At 42.2% G+C, this 22,585-nt stretch overlaps 1 protein-coding gene across 7 annotated transcripts in view; it reads right to left on the bottom strand.

Moving 5' to 3' along the window:
• Positions 1–2,690: 2,690 nt before the first annotated feature.
• Positions 2,691–22,585, bottom strand: part of GMDS (GDP-mannose 4,6-dehydratase) — a 405,646-nt gene continuing 385,751 nt past the window's right edge. For 5 of the 7 annotated variants that reach the window (XM_085573454.1, XM_085573455.1, XM_085573457.1 and 2 more), the window contains one exon: positions 2,691–4,088. In XM_085573454.1, the coding sequence (XP_085429580.1) occupies positions 3,903–4,088 (186 nt within the window). In that variant the 3' untranslated portion in view covers positions 2,691–3,902. The other 2 variants (XR_014953312.1, XM_021530573.3) reach the window with 2 other exon arrangements.

Raw genomic sequence — 22,585 nt, 5'->3', positions numbered from 1 at the left:
GCGCTCCTTGCTGTCTGCAAGCCCACGAGTGGCCGGGGGCCCCTGAAAGGCCTCAAGAGAAGGGGAAAAAAAAGTTTAAAAGGGGCTCTCGTGGTTCTTTTACCATTGTCAAGACAGGTTCTGGGGAGGGGCAGCGGCCCGTATGGCGGAGGCGAGGGGCTGAGTTATGGCTAAGAGACGTGGTGCGGCGGCGGCGGCGCTGACAGGCGGCGGGCGCGGGGGAGCGAGCCCGGCCGTCGCTGCTCGTAATTCCTGGCGCTGCCGGGCAGGGAGCCGCAGGCAGGGCCAGGCCGGCCTTCCCCACCGGGCCCCAGCCCTGCGTAGCTCCTGGGCAGGAGCTGGGCTCTCTCTCCTCTCCCTGCCCACCCGAGTCCCCTCTTCCTGACGGGGCGCACTCCCGGGCAGTCCCCACCACCCCGCGCTGCCATTGCTATCCTGCTTCTCCCCGTAGCAGCGGCGCAGAGTGAACTGTCCGGTTCCCACGACCCAGTGGAACAGGCGGCCCGGGCCCGTATTCCCGGTCCCGGGCAGTTCAGAATGACTATTGTCCGGCCCTGGCCACAAACCGGCCTTTCCCCGCCGGTGCCGCAGCGGTTCCGGGAAAGGTTAAACCCACCTTGTCGCTCGCTTTGTTCGGTGCCGCTGCTGCGGGTGGTTGGAAGCTTGCGAAAGATGCGAGGGTCTGGGGGCCTGCTCGCTTATTTACTACTGGAGCCGCTCTTTTCCATTAACGAAGCTGCAGTGTCTTCATATGAGACCAGAGACGGGCAGAGGGGGAATGTATCTTTCGAACCTGCATGCAAGAAGCGCTTAACATGCACACGAAACTGATGTAGAGAGCACAAGTCTGTAATTGGTGTATCAGCTACATATACCGTATCATCTCTCTAGGTCCAAGCTTTTTAGTGGTTTGTTTTGTTTTGCTTATAAGTTATTATTTATTTCGTTTTCAAGACGTGATCCTGTGGTCAAAGAGTGGTACTTTAGGAGCTGTTAAGAATCAGGCAGGAAGGTAGTCTTGGGGGAACCGAAAAACAGTTCTTATCTTTGCCAAATGGTACAAAGCAGCGGGACAGTGTGCATTTTGTCCTGTCATGACCAGTACCTTTATTTTTTGTCCCTACAAAGGCAGCAGAAAGACACCCACCACCAGGCCACCGCGAGGGACTGCTTGGTCTGGAATCAGTTTTCACTTTCCCATCTACTTCCCATCTTGTTCTCCAATATAGACAGAGAAACCAGAGAATGAAAATGCTTCTCTGGAGTGTGCTACAGTGAGAGATGCCAAAGAAAAGGCCCTGAAGTCGAAGCTCCCAGTCCTCGGCAGAGACGTGTAAGCTAATATTCAGATGTACCAGCAAGCCTGCTAGTGAATCACTCACTGTAAGAAAAAAAAATAGTTTGCTGCGATACAAAAATGCCTTGCCATAAAAGCGCTGGAATACTTCTAAAAATTATGATTCCACCAAAGACCCGCCACCCGCAGCCTGCGACCGCCTGGCCGGGGCGCTGAGGAGGGGGCAGCCGTCGGTGCGGCCGGGCAGGCGGAGCTCGCCCCCTCCCCTCCGCTCCCTTCCGCCGCCCGCCGCGGCCGCGGGGCGGGGGTGCAGCGCTGGGCACGGGAGGCCCGTTCGGCCGTGGCAGGGTGTGGGTGGCAGCCGCCGAGCACGGCCGCACACGCGTGGGTACCCAAGGCGCAGGGACGAGCGCGTCCTGCAGGGGCTGTGTAGCAGATCCACGCGGTGTGAATGCTGCAGAAGAGCGCAGCTAATGCAAGGACACGCACCCATGGGAAAGGGGCTTAGTGCTGGTTTACTCTTAAAGAAAAAAAAAAGGCGCAGTCGTGCAGTCGTAGAGTCGCACCCATTCGAGGAGAAAAACACTCAAAAAGGCTTTTTATAAATATACCCACGGGAGGTGAGTGGCAATGTGTGCATGATGCCGTAAGGGAGGTCGAGGCCTCCGGACTCAGTGTCCGCGACCTGCTCGGCGTTGGTCTGCTCTGGAAGGGCCCCGAGGGTACCGCGGAAATTGCGTGAGGGCTGGAGAGCCTCACACGCGTGGGGAGATGCTTGGAGGGAGCGCAACAGGGACATACATCCTTCTGTCTCCGCAGCTCCCTCTCCTCTCCGCCTTAGGGCTCGTACTCTGTGCACCTGTAGGAAGGGTCTCAAGCAGCGGCCGGGTTCCCACGTTTCCCTTTCCCCATTCGCGCTCTCGAAGGAACAGCCCCAAAGGAAGTGGCTGCTCCAGTTGCCCGTGAGCGCTTCCCTCCGCGCCGCGCATTTCCCGCGGCACCGCTGTCAAATGTTGCCCTTGGAGACCGGCGCACGGAGCACCCTCCCGGCTCCCCCTAGGCTGCTCTCTCCAGTCGCCTGTATCACTTCCATCACGGGATCCTTCCTGGGCATAGCTACCCCTCCCCATCTCGCGATTGGCCTCCTTTTAAGATGGGGGTCCCCCCCTACATGAAGTTAAAAAGCAGGAAATGCACTTAAAAAAAGTGTATCTCCTGTGTCTCCCTTATGTGAATCTTGCTCTTTGCTCACTTCCAGGCATAAAGTTAAAATGATGGGAGTAATTGGTGGGTGGAAGATCCTAAACCAACGGGAAATGTATGGGCTTGACGACCTCTGGATAACCCAGGTACCTTGGCACAAAAAGCAAAAAAATATTTACTCACCTTGAAGTTTCTGGGTTTTAAGCTTTTTTTATTTATTTTGTTTTTATTTCTTAAGTCATCTTTTGAACTGGTTTATGCTCCTGTCTGAGGTTTAATTATAGTAAGCAGGAAGAGGGTGGAAGGGGAATGGTTTGATTCTTGGGGGAGGGGGTCAGAAACCAAAACACCCTAATCTCCCCAGATTGAGAAGGTGCTGGACAAAAAGGCTTTCTGTGACTCATGCACGCTCTGAAATGAAGATCTGAAAAACATATACAAGCCGCAGCTTGACTGGTTTGAAAGCAATTCCAGCAATTAGGAATTAATTCAGCATGGTCAAAAGGCGATTTCACTGCAAGTTATATCAAGTTATCCAAACTTTTACAGAGTTCAGGTGCTGGAAGTGGGCTGCTGGGGTGGAGGTGCAGGAAAGAAAAACAAGGAGTGTTCAGGAAAGGCAGAAAAGGGTAAGCTGTGGAACAAAGTCTGGAGGCATGGTGAGCCCATGTTTGCACCAAAGGTCTGTTGATGTGGAGAGGGGGAGAGTGGGGGTCAGGGAATGCTGTTTTTTCTCTAATGGGATTAAGTTCTAAAAATGTGCTGGAGGTCCTAGAGAATAGAAAGATGAGTCAACTAAAAATGAAATCAATGCGTTTGGCTGATCAGCTTTTCAGGTACAGTATGATCCTCCCCCAGTTAGTGGCAGAAGACAGATTTAGCCCAGGCAGAGCTGACCCTGGGGTGATGTATGGGGCAAGAGGCACTGGGAGGATGTAGAGGGTGGAGGCAGGATAAAACTGGTCTTATAGACACAGGCAGACCAAAAATAAAACCATCACAGGGAGGGGCAGCTGCCCACCCTGGTGGCTCATGGCAGTGCTGGCCATGGGTTGCATCTGTGGCACGGGTTCTGTGATGCCTGCCAGGTCCAGCCAGGGCTCAGGCATTGGGATTATTCCTCATGAGCTCCACGTCAGCGTCTACCATCTCCCTCACGAGCTCCTGCAGGAAGGAGAGAGACAGATGAGGGCCCCAAGTGCAGGGACAAATGGGCAGCATGTCAGGAATGCCCCAGAGCATGACAAGCCCCCCTGGCCCCCCACAGCAGAACAAGGAGAGGATGAGGCTTTGTTGGGCCCTTCCCCCAGCAGCCCCGGCCCCGGCCCCGGTGTGTCAGAGTGCTGACACGTCTGCTTTCTTCAAGGCAAGGATCCATGCAGAGGCACCGAAAATGGGTTTCTCAGGGTGCCCAGGTCACCCCACACAGAGGTGTCCCCCCTCCTTTCCCCTCCCTGGGAACTGTTTTTAGAGGACATGAACTCCCAGCAGGTACAAAGCACCCAGAAAGGCCACTCACATCAAACGTGACTCTCGGCTTCCAGTTCAGCTTTTGCCTGGCTTTGGTGCAGTCCCCTTGCAGAAAATCCTGTGGGACAGAAGAGAGAGGCACTGTGAGGACTGCTACCTTCCCCGCCCTGATGGCCTCCCCATTGCTCCTGCTTCCCTCTGAGCCGAGCACAGGCCAGGCCCACTACTGGACTCTTCCAAGGACAAACTACTTTTCTTGAAGATGCAATTTTAGTGGACACTCATATGCCTATTAAATCACCAGGAGGCAGCATCCTTTTGCCAGGCTATTTCAGATGGAAAGAGTTATTCTTTGTGTGTACACAGAAGGCTTGAACTCCAGCTTTACAGCCATATGACAGTGCACATTTTATAAGAAATTATTGTACATCTTAGTCATGTTAGTGAATGAGCTGATTCAAATTATTTTCTCCCCATTTGTTTAAAGACTGTAAATCACAGAGCAAACAAGACAACTAGTCTCTTTCAACTAAAAACATGATCACAGACAAATGATGCTGAAAGACTGTTACGGGTATGGGTAACCATATGCAACACCAGTAAACATCCAGCTTTTGAATGTGTACATATTTTTTTCCTAGAGCATTTTGTGTATCCACATGTAAATAAGAAGAAAGAAATTGCCTTGAGATCATTACAAAAACCAAGACTTTGGTCATGTTCAAGTATCCTTAAAAGTGCTACCACACCAAAACAATCCCACAATCAGTCATCAAAAATAATGTAACAAAATTAAACAAAGACAAAAGCTCCTTTAACTGCATTTCTAATTGAATACAAAAACTGACTGTATCTTTCTTTAAAATTGGAAGACAATGTTTAAAGAGTTAGCTTTTTCCAAATGTATGTGTTAATTGAATAAAATATATCATCTCTTCTCACAAGCTGTGTGTCTTTATAGCAATAAATACTAAAATTATATTTGTCTAGGTTTAAAGAACCCCGAACAAACCTAGCTTAGTAACAGAACAACAAAGCTAACCCTGAATCCTCCTCTTTCATTTGACTTTATGGTGGTAATACAAAATGCTTATCAGAAAAATGCTTTTTCTCTCCCTCTTCCACTCGCTGTCCAGCAGTGGAGCTAAGGAGCATTTTGTGAATGTAGATTTTTTTTTTTTTTAACTTGTAGTGCTGCATGCTACATTTTTCAGATGCTCTCTGTTATCTTATGTGGTTCAGTTCATGTTAACTTCCAAAATCACCTCATCCTGTGCAGCAAAATCTAGGAAATTGTTCTTCATAATCGTGCACAAGAAAGTGAGACAACTTGCTTCCAGGAGCAGAGGAAATCCACCAAAGGAAATATGGCACTGAAGTAGGGGATGTGGAACAAACATGTCTGCCGAGACTTATTCCAGGCAGCAGTTTTACTAGTTCAGTATTTAGGCTAAAAAGCATTTCAGCCTGCCTTCAGAAGAGAGTCAACAGATGGATCAGAACAAAATGATATGAAAAAAAAAAAAAAATGCCACGATTTCCTTAAATTAGACTAAATGATTTCCTACTGCAGCCCTATAATGGGCTTTTTGAAACTGCAGCAGACATTTGAGGCCAAGTCATGCAAAACTGCATCAACTTGAGGGATCCCCTGGAGGGTCGTGTGAATATGGATTGCAAAATCTGGTTTGAAATGGGAAAGATGCCCATTAACTCTGATAAAATTTGGATCAGACTCTAATGTGCTCACAGAGGTATGTCTTTTATCTGGAGTTCAGTTTAATTTACATACGTGTGTATATATATGTGTCTGGAAACAAGGAAATCCTTCATAAAATAATAATTTCAGTATAAAAACAATTGCCTTTTATTCAGCCCTAATTCAAGCCATTAGTTGGAAGTGAAGTGTTTTAATATCACCTAGTTTTAAGTCATGAAAGCTATATCACAAAACTTAGATTTTTATTTTTATAAATGCTGTGTAAGTAAAACTTTTACATCCACAATCTTTATATCAAAAACATACTTTGAAACTAATCCTTATTTAAGATATTGGCTTCCAATTTTAAAGAAAAAATTACTAGGAAGCACAGAATGAACTGCCATGGCCTGCTGTGTGTAGCTGCATTCTGCTTCTGAACAGCTTGGGAGCAGTCTTTTAACTGTCTTGGACAAATGCTTTTTCTTAAAACAGATTATCTAATAAAATACCTAATTCCAGTCCTTTATTCAAAAACATAAGCACTCATCTGCTGAATAGGCCAAAAAAAGGTTGGGGGTAGGCTGCAAATCAATAAAAGGGAAGTATTTGTAGTGCTGCATTATACACAGATCACAAAAACAAGTAGTATGTTGAAGCCATCTAGGTATAAAACCCTCATTTTTTCCTTTAAAAATACACAAGCTTTAACAATAATGCAGTAAAGGTAAAAGGGCATAATCTCTGATTAAAAAAAAAAAAGAAAAAGGGGAAAATAATGGAAGATTTAATGTGTATGATAATACAAATTCATCAGCTGACTTGGGTTAAAAGATTTTAAGTGGATCTCCTGAAGAAGTTTATGTCCTTTTGAGAAAAATAACTTCGTTAATTTACTTGAAAACTGCATTACAGACAAAATATCTCCTAGGCACTTTTAAAAAGGTTCACTTACAGTAGTTACTAGGTACAGAGGCCAAATGAAACTATAATGTTAACACCATATTACATCTAAACTCAAGGTTTGATTGTATTATTAGCCAAAGCTTCAACACTGAATGGAAATGATGACTGGAACAAAGCTATTCCTGATTAAAGGATTGTATTGCAGTCATGTTTCCTGTATTTTTCTACAAGTAGCTCATAATATGAAAACAATAAGGTAATTACAATAAAGTAAGAATATTTAAAAAAAAAGGCTTCTCTTGGAACAGAATGACTGCTTGTTTATATTGTTTAAGTCTTTCACTGAAACCAGAGATGCATCTGTCAGGCTTCCAAAAGGAAAAAAATTTCCACAAACAACCCCACCATCCCAAAAAAACCCCTCTGGTATATTAATCATTAAAGTGTATTAAGTTTTCAATAGCAGGGCATCACTTTCTGGAGCTACAACCAGATCAGAAAGTGAAGAAAGAAGAGATCAGATTCCACTGGAGAAAGCCTGAATTTTTATTTTTTAGGGGCTGGGGAGATGGTTTGGGGAAATGGGGGATGCTTCTTGAAAAAAATCTGCTGCTAAATATAAACTGCCCCATATCCCTGCTCCTGATGGAAAAGCACCTGATGAAATGACACTATTTCATGTTCTGTATTTCCTGCAGGATTACATTTTCTGTGCCATTGTGCTTTACATACTGACAGGAAAACAAAGCCCTTTGACTCCCTGAAAACTCTGAGGATTTAGATACTGGGCTAAGAGTCTATAACCCTGAAAACACTGACTAAGGCTTTTTGTTGTTTTTACAGCACTCAGATCATGAACATAAAATCAAGCCTTTGGTTTTACTTACCCATTTTGTAAGGAATGGGTCCTTATTTTCCACGCAAGCAGTTAATGTAAGTGCCTAGTAATGACAAGTTTTAACGGCACGCTAAGAGTCAGAAACAATATCCAGGTAAATATTTAAAGGGAAGGAAGATGGAAAGACAGAAGTCAAATTCCCTGATGCCACTTAATATGAGCAAGGAAATTCTCCTACAGCTTTATATGCAGCTCACTGTCATATGACTGCCTCTCAGAGAACAGAATGAGTTCCCATGATGTTAGCTTTTCTGTTTTACATTTTCTGCAATTGAGACTGTGTAACTGTGTAGAAAATACCCCATTATTACTAAATGTACTTTTTGTCATTATTCAATTTTATTGTACAAAAGCACACACACACAAATGCATACAGATAAGCAGCAAGAAATTTGTTATGCAATGTGGTAAGGCATTTTTAAATTTGGCTTTTAAACCATGAGACAAAAATGTAAAATATTTTAATGTAAATATCACATTTCCCAAGCTCTTGTTCTGAGTGTCATTGCTACTCCTATTTTGTCTTGAGCAGTGATTGATCTGATTTCACTGTGCATTGCATCACTGTCTCATTCAATTAACTTTAACTGAAAATTTAAAGCCTCAAGACAACATTAGAAAAAGGAGATAGTGCGGCCTGCAACAAGGCCAAGGCTTCCTTTATTACTACAGTTCTGTTGATTCCCTTTCAAATGTGCCTTCACTGAAGCCAGCACCCAGTGCCAGCTTTTGCTTTCTCTTACACTAGAATAAAACTGAGATCAAGTCCTCAGTAAAACACCTGTGATGGAATTGTGCCCAGCTTTGCTTGCTGAAGCACAGACAAGGCTTTACCTCTAAAAATAAACAAACTTGATCTAAGCACACAACAGTATAACTGCACCTGAAAAGCAGCCAGGGTTACATTCACAATCAGCACCACTGCTTGGAAGATGACTTGTTACATCAGGGCTCCCATAAGCAAAGAGCACTGACCCAGCTTGGTGAAGGCTCTGGTTTGAGTGTAGTCTTGCACTTTTTTGCTCAAGATGTTTTTTCAGAAAGGATTTCAAGAACAGAGGAACCAAAGTTTCCTGCAAACCCGATTAGTGTTTTATTTCCCTTATTTTCTTCCTAAAACCATCACCTTTTAGATTTAACATATCCTATTGAAAGGAAAAAAAACCCCACAGATACTTGATTAGACTGCAGTTTTGTGTTTTCATTATTATCATAGAATCCTAGAATAGTTTGGGTTGGAATGCACCTTTAAGTTCATATAGTCCAAGCTTTCTGCACTGAGCAGGGACATCTTCAACTAGGTCAGTTATTCAGAGTGCCATCCAACCTGACCTCTCAAGATTTCCAGGGATGGGCCATCTTCCACTTCTCTGGGCAATCTGCTTCAGATGCTTCAGTGTTTCACCACTCCCATAATAAAAAGTTTCTGCCTTATATTTTGTCTAAATCTACCCTCTTTAAGTTTAAAACTCTTACCTTATTACTCTTTGTGTTATCACAACAGGCCCTACTAAAATTTTATATCACATGTATATTCTAAGGTCTATTTTATGAAATAATCATCCCTTTGTGTACTTCTTGAAACATTTTGCATAGAATTTTTTATGAGGGTTTAAGTAGTAAATCTCAGTAGTAACACCAGCTCATACAGTACATACGTGTATCTGCTGCAGCTTATTGCTTGGACAACAGTTGTGTTAAAGTGTTGCAAACATGTCAGAAGACTGCATGCATTGCTTGCTCACTAGGTAATTCTTCCACCACCAACCTTGTTCCCCATTCCCTAGTGTTCTGCCACACTTGCCACCAGGCCCAGGGATGTCGTGTCTTAACCTAGATGCAACTTTGGAAAACAGTCACTGTGGCTTCTTTTGAGCACTCTGTTAAGAAAAGTAGAAATATCTGACTAAACCAGAGCTGTAGAGCCTGTAAACATGAGCCTTACTGGTGCAAAATTAAATGCACGGCTCAGCGGAGCTTGGATCAAACCCCAGGAGAAGTCACAGTAATGAGCACAGTGTCCTGTGCACTGCTCTGCGTGTTCTTTTGGAGACACACAGGGCAGAGAACACTGGCTTGGCTTCTTTGCAAAGGTAGTATTTGTTATAATATCTATAGTAACAGGGATGAAAACCCTGCATAATCATAAACCAAGGGACTCCAATCTTCATAGTAAATGTGAGGAGACTGAAGATAGAACATATTGAAGAGCAAAGCCGGAGCCTGACAAGGGGCACAGTAAACATCTCCAGGAATTTAAGATGAGCCAAAATGTGTTGTTGCTCAGTTTTCATTTTTTCTTTCCACTGTTCTTAGAAAAGCAAAGTTGTGGAGCAGTTGGGGTACCGAGGGAATAGAAGAATGCCAGTGAATTTGGTTCCTGATCTAAATTTGTTTTAATGCAGCATGAACAGAGTGCTTTCCACTCTTGGGTCAGCAGTCTTTTGCAGAAAGACAGTATTGTTCACAAAGAACCACAGGAAAAGGCAAAAGGCAAAAGCAACCAATAGGCTGAAACTCACGTATAACTAAATGCCATTGAAAATAAGAGGCATAATGGTTTTTTTCCCCCTAGCATGTTTTCCTATGCAAATCCCCTCCCTATTCAGAAAGTTTAATCTTTACTAAACCATGTTGAGGAGGAAGGGAAGGGGAAAGAATGACTTGAGGAAACGACTGATTCTGTGTGGCCCCTGTACATCTGATGGACCTTGGCAGCCTGTGAGTGCTGGGCATCTTTAGGGTAAGGTCTTATCTCGGGACACCCCTGTACTCCAGCAATAAGGCATCCACACAAACCACACAGTCAATAAAACCTGAGCACAACCTCGGCTTTTCTGCCAGGAGCCAGGGGCGTTAGAACAACGGCTTTATCTTATCAGTTTGATAATCTTTAATTTGACCAGCTTCCAAAGGGTTAAGGCAAATGAACTCGGAACAGCAATAAACATTAGGGCGATAATAACAGTAATGGAGCTCCTCTCCCTCCTCCTCCTCTTCCTCCCCTCCCTCCCCTGCGCCTTTTCCCCTTCGCTGCTGCCTATCAGCCCCAAGCGAAGCCGAAGCCAGAGCTCTCTTTCAATGACAGGGGGTGATAAGAGACTCGGAGCAAACAGCAAGCTGTCTGGTCTGCTCAGGAAGTCGGGGACGGCTGGAATTGTCCATCAGCGGGGCCACGCGGCGGCCGGAGGCCGGGAACAATGCTCCGCTCTGGGGAAATGGGCTCACTCAGCGCCGGCGCTGGCAGCCCCTCCGCCGGCACAGATAAGGCGCTGGGCAGGAGGGGCTGGCCCCAGCGCCCGAATCGCGGGGCGGGGAGCGGAGACCTCGGCCCGGGCGGGCTCCGGCGGGCTGCAGGAGCCCCTCGCAGCGCTCAGCGCTGCTCAGATCTGTCCACTTGCCAAGCCAAGCCTGAGAAAACATCTTGGCCAGTGCCGTCCCTCGAGCCAGATAAAATTCCTCCCGAATCACAGCCCGATATCCTGGAAGGCAGCGCTGAGTTTCCCTCGCCTTGGATGCGGAGCTGAGCTCGTCCGTCAGGACCGTCCCGCTCAGCTCTGTGCCAGGGCATCCCGCTGCAAGGGGCACCTCTGCTTTCCGGGCTGCCATGCACAAGGCAGTCCCGAGAGTGCTCTCCCGCAGCAGGGAAAGCCCTGCTGCCGCAAACAGCGAAATTCCTGCACCGGCTGCAGTGAGACGGTGCTTCCCTCCCTCGCAGTTTGCCCTGAGGCCCAATTTTGCACGCCTGGCAAGACCTGGAAATTGTTCCCCAGCCTGGATGTAAGTGCAATTGTAACCTTAGCTCATGGTCCTGCAAAGTGCCAAAGAGGCTTCTGAACCGCAAGATCAGTTCTAGTTCACAGGAATCCTTCTCCTAAACAAGCAAGGAAATTCTGGAGGAGAGGAAGAAAATCAACCCCACTCCATTTGCCATATACAGACCATAATTATGATAGTTCAGGTATTAGGGCTGGACACAATCCCAGAATCAGAAAAAGGTTTGGGTTGCAAGGTATCTACTTCCAGCTCCTCTCCCATGGGCAGCGACACCTTTTACAAGACATGGTTGCTCCAAGCCCCATCCAGCCTGGCCTTGAACACTTCAAGGAACAGGGCATCCACATCTTCTCAGGGCAACCTTTTCCAGTGTCTCATGATCCTCACAGTAAAGAACTTCTTCCGAATGCCTAATCTGAACCCTCTTACAGTTTAGTTTAAAGCAATTCCCCCTTGTCCTCTCACTACATGCTTCTGTATAAAGTCCCTCTCCAGCTCTCTAGCAGGTCCCCCGTAGGTACTGGAAGGTTGCTCTATCTTCTTTTCTCTGGGCTGAGCAACCTCAAGACTTTTAGCATGTATTCATAGGAGGTGTGCTCCAGCCCTCTGACCACCTTTCAAATCCTCCTCTGGCCTTGCTCCAGCAGAAAGAAACTCTTCCTTTCTGATATGTTGTACCAGGTCATCCAAACACACACATCACAGCTAAAAGCTTTAGCATGTCTGCTAAAATGCAAACTAATAATTATCAAAGAAAGATTTTCCTACTCTTACAACAAAATAAAAATGCTCTTTTCAAATGCTGGTTACAGGTGGTACCACTCCCACTGATTTCCACTGCCCTGTATCCTGGCTGCTGATGTGTGAGCTAACAGTTCCACGTTTCAAAGTAATATGGGGACTAAGAGCTGTCTGAATAACGTGAATTTTGCATGACATGGGTTAGAAGCATTTCTGAATTTTTCTTTTACAGCAGACGTTTGGAGGAGATTGTTTAAGAGTATGTTTCTTCTGGCTCCCTGGACAAACGTGTCACCTGCACATCACTAAAAAACAAGACCCTGTGAGAAATTAACCTCTTTCATATAGATGGAGATCAGCTGAAATATAGGAAAAGAACAGGTTTTTTATCTTTTCACTGGTACCTTCAAGTCCTGCTTTTGCTCACTATTCAATGTGTTTTCTTCTTGCTTTACCTGCTCTCCACTCTGACAACTATTTTAGGGTTGGAGAGTAAGATAATAATGTTCTCATCATATATGGATTTATTCTTGCATTATGTATATTTAGGTGAGGGAATGATACCTTTAAAATTTTTACATGCAATTCTCATTTTTTCTTTTTATTCACTCTGATTAGTTTTGTCATCACTCTCTACTCTTCACATTTTCTGCAAAGATCAGGAAATCACTTTGTGAAGTTGTTTGATTTCAGCTGGGTTTTTGTGCAGGAATGAATGTCTTTTTCAGCTGTCTTTGCTGACTGACATGACAAAATGAATAGGAAAACTGATAACCTCAGCAATCTATCTGCAATCCTACTTAATTTCTTCTCTTCTTCTACTAAAAAATAATACATTTATAGCAACTTATACTGGAAATGTAAACGAATTCAGTTATCATCTCTGGTCATATATCAAATGATAAGTAACAAAACAGAAAACATTAGGACAGCTATCTTGTATTCTACTTACAGATATTGATCTATCTACATTTAGAGCATTAAACAGCAATTTAATGAATGCAGATCTATGAACTCAGGATATTACTTCTTCATACAGTTATTATTTTCTTTTACAAGATGCATTGTTTGTGGTGATTTTTCTACCCCATGGACATTCATATTTCTGAAAAAAATAATGACATTTGTTATGTTAACATTGAAATATTATTAAAATATTTTTGAATGGTATGCCGTTATATTGACCCTAATGAAATATTAATTTATTAATTCAAATTAATTAATTAATTTGAAATTGAATTCTTCCTCTAAAGAGCACGTAATTGAAACATTCTAATTAAATCACCTACAGCAGCAGTTGCTGTTTTTGCCCTTTTTTCACCTCACCACCTGAAGTTGGAAAGGAGAGATGTCACCCCTGAAGCTTGTGGTAAGACCTGGAGGAAGACAGACAGGAGGTGGATATTTCTGTCTTTCTCTCTTCCTCCCTGCCATGAATTAAATAGTACATAAGAGTTAGCATGGAAGATGTTCAGTCATTTCTCATTGTTCAAAAAGAAGTTGTAAAATGCTCCCTCCCTGCAGTATGGGGGATGAAGAAGGGAGCTGCCATTTCTCTGGACAAAGTCACAATCTGTCTTTTACTGCTGGCTGTTTTTTTTTTTTAGAAGCAGCTTTCCTCTACAGAGTCATAAACCCAATCTAATTTATGGGACGCATCACCTTATCCCCCATCCCTCACTGCATTCCAATTTCTCAATAAAACCCTCATCTGATTTGAAAACCCTTTTCAAGACAAAATATCTGGAGAGATTTTAAGCTGTGAAAAGCTTAAAGGGAGCTCAAGAAGTGAGATCTTTTTACCCAAGAGGGAAAAACATTTCAAGTCCCTTCCATAGGAAGGGGACTCAGAACATGATACTGTGGGGCTCCTGTCTGCAAAAATGAAGCTATCCTTGCCTGAACACAGTTACAAGACAAGCAAGAGTCCACAAAAGGGTTAAAATAAAACAAGGTAGGATAATTTCTGATGCTGAGTATGTCCCAAAGGTATTTTCCTGTGCACTTCATAGAGAAGGAAGTCCAAGCAGTGGCCTTTCACATGACATCATAAAAGCCTAATTTATCACCAGCCACCAAACATCTAGAAAATCATAACATCCTTTCAGGAAAACCATGTGCAAGATAATCAGACTTGCTTTGATGAAAGATTTAGTGCTTGAGTCCAAGTAGGACACTACAAAGAAGAACCTGCAGGTAGTAGCACACAACAATGCACATCACATTTAATGCTTCCAACTCACACTTTATAAATTAAAAAGCTTATGCATTTCCTGCCAAAAAACAAACATCTTTTTACTCTGCATGTGTGTTCAACCAAACCTGTTCAGATAAAACACTGGTCACTGGTTAAGGCCAGACAAGGTAGACTGTGGAATATCTCTTTTACAGATGAAACACATGTAATTGCTGCAAATGAAGGCACCGTGCTCCCTATTCCCTCATCTCACAGTCCCTTGCAAGTGTGTTATGGAAGTGGGATGAATATTGCCGCAACTTGTCATAGCTTTGGAAAGGATAAATCTTTCCAGCACACTCAGCATCACAGCTACACTGAACCGAGGGGTGCATGCCCCCTAACAAGTTCCAAAACATTCTGCCTTGTCTCTGTCCAAGGCTCTCACTGTTCTGCCTCATCAGTTTTTGGTGACTGGTGTAACCTGACTGTCTTGATGGAAAAGAACTGCTCAGCAAGCAGTATATTGCCGTAAAATCAATTGGTTTCACCTTTGCAAATGAAATCAAACAAGTCTGCTGTTCATGTTGATTAAGCAGACAAAACAGAGGACAAAGCAACTAATGAATGGCCACAAATACCAACTGCATGGTGTTCAAGATTTCTTTTTGACTGTAATAGAAGTTTGTTGGTGTATATTTAAAGATGCACAGATTCCAATTGCCATGCAGTTGACTGATCCTGCTGCTTAATAATCTGACCCTTAAGCTCAGGCTGGTCAATGGCCACAGGTTCTTCTGGTCTGACTGAAAAATAACCAGATTTTCCACACCATTCTTGGTAGTTTGTTGTTGTATATTCTCTGATCTTCATTAATAAAAATAACTTCCTATTACATTTCCTGCACAGGAAAGCCTGGGAAAAAAAAATCATAGTTTTTCCTATGACATCTTTCACTTTCAGAGCAGACATCAAACTCACCACACAATCTTCCAATAAATCAATAAAATACATATAACTATCTTTGTTTCTTTTCAAAGATCAGTATTTTATTTTCTTCCATCCTTTCTTTACCTTGGTATTTAATTTCTCTCACTTTTTTCCTTGCTTAAATCTTTCCCATGTTTTGGTGAAGTTATTTTCCTATAAAATCCCATTTATCTCTCTTTATTGTAAGACATATTTCTTTCCTAATTTGATGTGTTTCCCAGATTTTCTCTTTCATTCTAGTTTGTCCCATTTCTCTTTTGAGCATCAATCTCATGCTCACAAACATCATCTTAATCCTGGCCTTACTTTCCTTCAATGTTAAAACAAGTTCCCTCACACTGAGATTGTTCTCTTCTCCTCATTTCTACTACAGTGCTCTTTTCACTTGAACATTTTTTCAATTTCTTTTCTCTCTGGATCATCACAGATTTGTTCCTTTTTCTTTTCCAGTGGTATTCCATCACACACCTGCTTTTTCTTCCCTCAGAATTTTGTGTGGAACATTGCAGGGTTCTGGGAGGCAATTCATATTACCAGTAACACAGCAGAGATATGCTGACAGAGGTGAAATTATGTTGAAATAAGTTTTAAAAAAGCAATAAGATATCTTAAAGCTCACAGTGTCAGTGTAAGTAGGGGTAAAAAGCAGATTCATTGACTGCTATTCACAGTGGCTGCCTATAAAATTCCACAGATTTGGCAGTGCATTAGCCATATACACTTTAAAAGCATGGTTAATATGCTCTGCTTCTTTCCAAAGCATCACCAAATGCATATACACTTGAAACCCGTCCTCTCAATGACCTTCTTCTCTTAAATACTTTCAATTAAAGAAGAAAGGAATTTTGGATCTGTTACCAAAAACTTCTTCATTACTTCACCCTGCAGCAGTCAAACACGAAAAACTTCATTACAGAAGGAAAACAGTTAGCATTTTCTATGGGTCCTGCCCTACATACCAAACCTCCTCTAGCTCCACAATTAAAAAGCAAGCAAACTGTTCAGGCATACACAGCAGAAGGCATGGGCTCAGAATACTCCAATGTTTTCACCTGTATAATGTTTAAAATATGAGATGCCTCATCAATCACTTGACTCCTTTACAAGGGAAGTGTCTCTTGAGACCATTCACACAGGAATCATTTATTGCCAAGTTTCAGTGTGAAAGACAGAGCTGTTCCTCAGACAAGCAATCCTATTTTTCATTCATGTTTTGGCAGGGCAGAGATGCCAGGTAAGGGTCCCATTATGCATTGCACAAACACAGAAATGGCAGCCCTTTCTCCGAATATTTATCAAAGTCAAATATCACCTCCTGGAATATTCTGTTAGAATTCATGTACAGCTCCTTTTCAGTGCAGGTCATTGGCGAAACCTTCTGGCTTTATTTACTTTCTTTGATGTATTCTGGTGTAATGGCAATACATATGAACACACAATGCCATGAATTACAGAACTTACATGTATTTACTGAGAATCTCAATAGCAGATGAAGAAAGCTAGATAAACATCTTGGCAGCTTCATTCTAGTTGTAACCTAAGCAAGACTTCAACTAGATGTATTATCACTTAGACAATACACAAGTGCTTCACAGCAGCACATCAGTGACAATGAAGGACCACCAGAGAAGATACGGATTTTATGTAATTAAGCAACAGGAATGACATTACAGCGGGAAGAAAGCACTGTCACCCCCATTTTATGAAGCTAAGAGGCCGGATGATTTAGGGACTTGATAAGAGAGGGAGGAACAATTAGAGAACCCAGGCTGTATCCAGCCATTTCCCTCTGATATATAGCTTACTACAGATGAAGAAGCCAAGAATTCACATCACACTGCATCTGGCACAATTTGCCCTGGGTAATTCCTTGCCATTGATTTGTAGTGAGCAACCCCTGAGAAGCAAACTGCTCCAAGTATGAGTGATCATACAGCACCTTGATGCAGCAGGTGGCTTATTTAAACACATGTTTCTCAATTGTCTACAGTTTCAATTCTATTTCTGCCCCTGGTTTTTTTTTTATAGTGTCTTTCACATAAAAGTCAAATATTTATCCTAGCAATACTAAAAAATAACCATTGCATCCTCAACTTTTCCACCCGAGGCTGCAACAATTGACTTGAAAGTAACAGAACTTTTGAGTTTATTTCGTTGTTTTTTCTACTCTAAAGACTTAACTTTCATACGGAAAACACCCAATTAGACCAACAGTATCTTTTACAAGTAAAACAGTATACATTTTAACTGCATATGCTACAGTAAAGGCCCACAAACTTACTATTCCACACCGTCAGTGACCTGAGAGAGTTCTCACTTTTCATAGCATCTTTTGGTATAATTTACATTTAAATAATAACAGTCAGGATCATTTTCATCAACATGAGAAAAAAAGAAGTTCAGATCTAATCAAGAGACAGTTGTCTCCTGACACTGCCTGCTCTGTGCTTGCTTGAGCATGTAGGAGCAGCTGGCACTTCCACAGCTTGATCATTACTACTGCTCTTCAAATTATGCCTGTCACACAGGTTAGGAAAACATGAGTAATTAAACATAAACAGCGTCATAAAATAATAGTAAGAAAAAAATTAATAATCATCCAAAAGAGTGTTTGGGGCAGCTCCCTACAGCACCTTGGATTTCTGCCCCTTCTGCTCAGAGAGTTTTCCTCTGTGTACTTTTTAATTATTTCCCTTTGTGAGTCCTTTAAGGCAAAGAGGTTTGTACAGGCGAGAAAAAAAAGCACGTAGTAGAACTGATGAGAACAGTGATATGCAAAAAAGAGAAATGCCAATTAAGTATTCCTCAGGCTGACTCTGAATTGCTTATGGCAAGGACTTATGCCTCACTATGAAACTGATAGTTTGAGATGCATGGATTTTAAATGTGAATTTTCAGGAGCCGCTTGTTCCTTATTTGAGCCCTGCACTACAGCTGGTCACCTCATGCAGTATCTGTCCTCTGGTCCATCAGCTCCTTATACCAAGTTCAGCATTTAAACTGTATGGAGGTCAATGTAGAAATTCTGCAGTCCTGCAGCCTTGGCAGTACATGTAGATGTATGCTGCCTTTTGCTCGAATAGCCAACAACCAATCTAATTCCTAGCTCAGTTCTCTTACAAAACCAGCATAAAATAACAAAACAGTAAAGACTGGGACTTGGGACCATGTTATTAACAATCCTAAGCAGGCTGTTGTAGCCTATTTTTGTGCACATGGTTACTGGAACTGAGCATGCAATTCTGGTAATTGCATACAAAAATGACCAGCTACATGAGTAATGGGACATTTCTCATCTGCAATTCTTTCTGTGTAGGGACTCTGTGAAACATGTGATCCTTCATGATAGCAGACATGCAAATGCTATGTAAGAGCAGTACTGTTTTCAGCTGCTTTACATCCAGAATAGTTATTCACATACTTAACTAGAAGGTGTGACCAACTTGATTTACTCACAGTTGGTCTGTGTTTTGCATGGGTATGAATTAGACAAAGTACAATGTACGGAAGACTCGTGCCTGTCTACATAAGAAGAAAAATAAGTATAGCAACATACATAATGTTGAACACATTCAAACCCACATATTAAAAGAAGGTTTAGAGATGGTTGTTGTTCTCATTAGGTAATTTTTGCTCATATGTGTGCCTCAAGTTATGTATTTTCATACAAATTTCAGCATCTCTCTGAAATAAAGCTCTTCTTCCTACAAACCTTAAGTGCTTCAACTTCTATATTCAAGGCTGAATTTTTTTTTAACTGATCTCATCAGAGGTGCTAACTAGCATACTAAAAGTATGCCAGCAATTCAATACACCTGATCATGCTGTCTAACAGAATATTTTTTGGGAGAGTGCAATTTCTGGGGAGAAGGGACTTGCACATTCTCATGCAATCTCCCACTGAAATCATCAGGAGCCTGGCCAAGAAATGACTGAGTGGGCTAAATACAGCCCAGGATTGTAATGTTCATCATCACTGCTGGTAGCATCCCACCAGACTAAACTCATAAATTTGACAGTAGGAAGAAACTGAACCGTCCCCATGTGCCATTATTCTTGCTCTTTATACATCTGCTTGATTTAGTCCTTTTTCCACTAACATGATGTAAAGACCACTAAACTCAACAGCAGATTCTCTGCTTGGCTTCAGGCCTTGCTTTAAGCTCTTTCTTCCTCAGAATCAACAGATAGCATAGGAGGCACATCCAGCTTGGTTCCTCCTTGGATCAAGTATTGTTGGGTGTTCCCAGTATCTCCAATTATTGTTACTGTAATCTTCCATTTGATGTTTTTCTACTACCCCTTTCTTCCATTTCACCATTACCTTCCACCCCATCTCCTTAAAGTCTCCACCCACTGTCTTCCTATGTCTCAGCTCAGTGCAATCCCCATCTTATGCTTTCCTAAGGCTTTTCTACCTTTGACATATATGAATATACTTCAATCTTTGGTTGCATCTTTGAAGAGGGTGTTCAGTTAAGTTGGCTCCCTTCACCAATCAGCTTTTCAGAAGAGTTTGCTTGCCAGGACTGTGGAAAATTGCACTCATATTCATTAATTAAGATATAATAAACTTCATGTGCTATTTAGCAATATGCCATACATGGCAATTATTAAAAAAAAAAAAAAAAAAAAGGTAGATGAAACCAGAGGAGACCCTCTGGCTCGTTTATGGACTCAAAATATTTCTGGGAAGGTCACAAATCTTCAAGATATCTCCAGAAATTAGATTTTGCACTTGGACTTCTAATTTAGCTGAAAGATGTGTAAAAGCACATGTAGCCAGACAGCTCCTTGGCTATACATCTAAGGAAGCTCAGAGCATAAGTTATTACTTCCAAAGTCAATTGTAACTTATGCTCACTAAATTGGCTCCAGATCCACCCTTTTCAGACAGTAGTACAGGAATAATTTATTCTTCTGGTGAAAAGCACCCATTTTAGCTAAACCACACCCCCATCTGGGAGTCTCACCAGCAGAAGTGCCAAAGGCAGAGGGATTCAGAGGTGCAAAGGGCTATTGGGGGCTGACAGAACAGGGGTGAATAAAGCCCAGTATGTAATAGTGTCTGTCAGCACGCTGAAACATATAACCTCTCCCTAACACAGGGGGTCCACAACACAAATCTGAAAGGCAAATTTTTCCTGTGATTCAATCATCACATTAGATGAAGAGGTTTCCTCACTTTTAATATCCATTTGATTTATACCAGAAGTCCTATGGATAGTGGTGAAATCATTGCAACTTTCTGCATGTTTTGAGCTACATCCTCAATGTGTATCTTGTTTTCTCCCATTGAGAATGTACATAAATATGGTACAAGAGGTTTGAGATCTCTGACTTTAGACATCTGCCCCAAATGCCAAGTTAATTGCCTTACCAGTCCAGAGTAAAAAAACCCTACATAAACCAGGAGCTTTTCTCTCACCTATTCCACTGAGCTGAATGAGGTACATGAGTTCAGCCCCTTGCAGCGGCAGCAGTGACTTGAAGTGATCTGTGCCACAAGAGAGTTAACATTCCCAGGAGAAATTGCTTCACTGCTATCTACAGGAATACTGACCTACATACAAGGCTTTTCTTTCCCTAGGTGAACTCCTGCATCAGCAGCTACCCGACAGGAACCTCCTCACAGGAGATCTTTAATAGCAGTAGCTGCTGAACGAGAGGGAACTGCAGAAACACACTTGTTGCCAAACTGTGCATTTAGTTGGAAGGAGGAGAAACAGATGGGGAAATCACTCTTCAGACAGTGTTTACTAGCACAATCAACACCTGAGGCAGCACTTATTCAGGTGCTGAAATTACAGAGGTAAGTTTTACAATGAGAAATCTATTCCTCACATGACAGCTATATTTCTCATCATGGATCATAAAAAGTAGATGATCCATCAGATAACTACTTGATTGCAACGTGCATCACAGTAAAACCATCAACCTTCTGCTTTGTTTTACGACCCTGGTTACATCTGGAATGCTTTCAAGAAAGATGCTGATGTTTGCTTTGGGTACAAACTGACTCATGAAACTTAGTAGTTTGCTACTTACATGGTAGTAGATAGTAAGAATAAGGATGAATGATAGCAGGAATATCTCAAATTTTGCTACCAGGAAGATCACTTTATTACTACCAATATAATTTTATTGAATATTCTTCTTGAACTAGACTACAAGGAGGATTTTTAATTGTCTAACACTTTTTTCTTCCTTTTCAGTCTAACAAACTATTCCTTTCAGCTCTTTCCTCTTACATTATAGACCTTTCCCACAACTACTAATTCAATAATAGTAATGATAGTAATGAAGCCAGTATTTGTAGAACTCACCTAGTTCCATATTTCTATAATAAGAACAGTAATTTTTTATCTTTACACAGTATTTGTTGTCAGATAATTTTTAATTCTTGCTCCCTTAGAGGCAGAAAAAAAGATGAAACTACTATTCTAAGGTTGCAGAGCAAGCCAGAAATAAAATTTCTGGTTTACCCAAGAGTATGTAGTAGAAATGTGAGCTGCATTGTAAGCAAACACTCCAAAGAGACGTGTTACCAAAACCAATTTTTGCAAAAACTTAAATATTTGCTCTTGGAGATTGTTGTGATCTCAGCAGAGTGTAAAAATGGAACAAAAAGTTATCCTTACTGATGTTCAGTCATCTGTCTCTTGCCTGGCAAGGTTACAACTCCATTAAACAAAACAAAACAAACTAACCCTCTGGTCTTGCACAACTCTGCCAGGAGGGCTTGCAAGTTCTCTGGAAAACTGAGGTTGCTCTGAAATTGTGGGGTTGATCCATCACATGTTGAAATCAACAACATTGAACCACAGCTCAATATTCAAATCAGTTCTCCATGTAGGAATAGCATGTCTGTAACAAGCCAGAACATTGAGTCACTTCATTCTTGACCTTAACCAAATGAGTTAAAGCAATATATATATCTCATACCGCCCTGCAAAAGCTCATCTGTGCTTGGTATTAGCAAATAATTTCATTCATTCCAAGTACCAGACTTCAGTCTTTTTTTTTTTTTTCTTTTTTTTTTTTTTTTTTCCGTGATAAAATTCAGATGTTTTAAATATATCCTTCTTCCCTACATGTGCCCACCCAGGCAGCAACAGCAGGCCTTCTGCTAAAACCTGACAATGAAATCTGGTTTTGGAGAAAGACAAAACGTGGAAAACTTCAGTGTAAACAACAATTGTTTTGGAAAATTGTAAGTGTACCAGCCTGGGGTAGGGGAATTGAGAAGGAGCACATTTTTGCCAGCTCAACAGACCTTATCAAGCTCCTACTTTCTAAATGGACCATGAGTCCCTTAAGCTTCTATTTTACAGTCCAGACCTCCTCCACTGAAATTACATTGCTCTGAGCACCCCTTCACCTGAAATCTCAGTCTTCCTTCAAGTGGCTGTAGACACTTATCCTTAT

The sequence above is a fragment of the Lonchura striata genome, chromosome 2 (genome assembly GCF_050655825.1).
Source record: "Lonchura striata isolate lonStrDom1 chromosome 2, ASM5065582v1, whole genome shotgun sequence".
Taxonomy (NCBI): Eukaryota; Metazoa; Chordata; class Aves; order Passeriformes; family Estrildidae; genus Lonchura; species Lonchura striata.
This window is presented reverse-complemented; position numbering and strand designations above follow the sequence as displayed.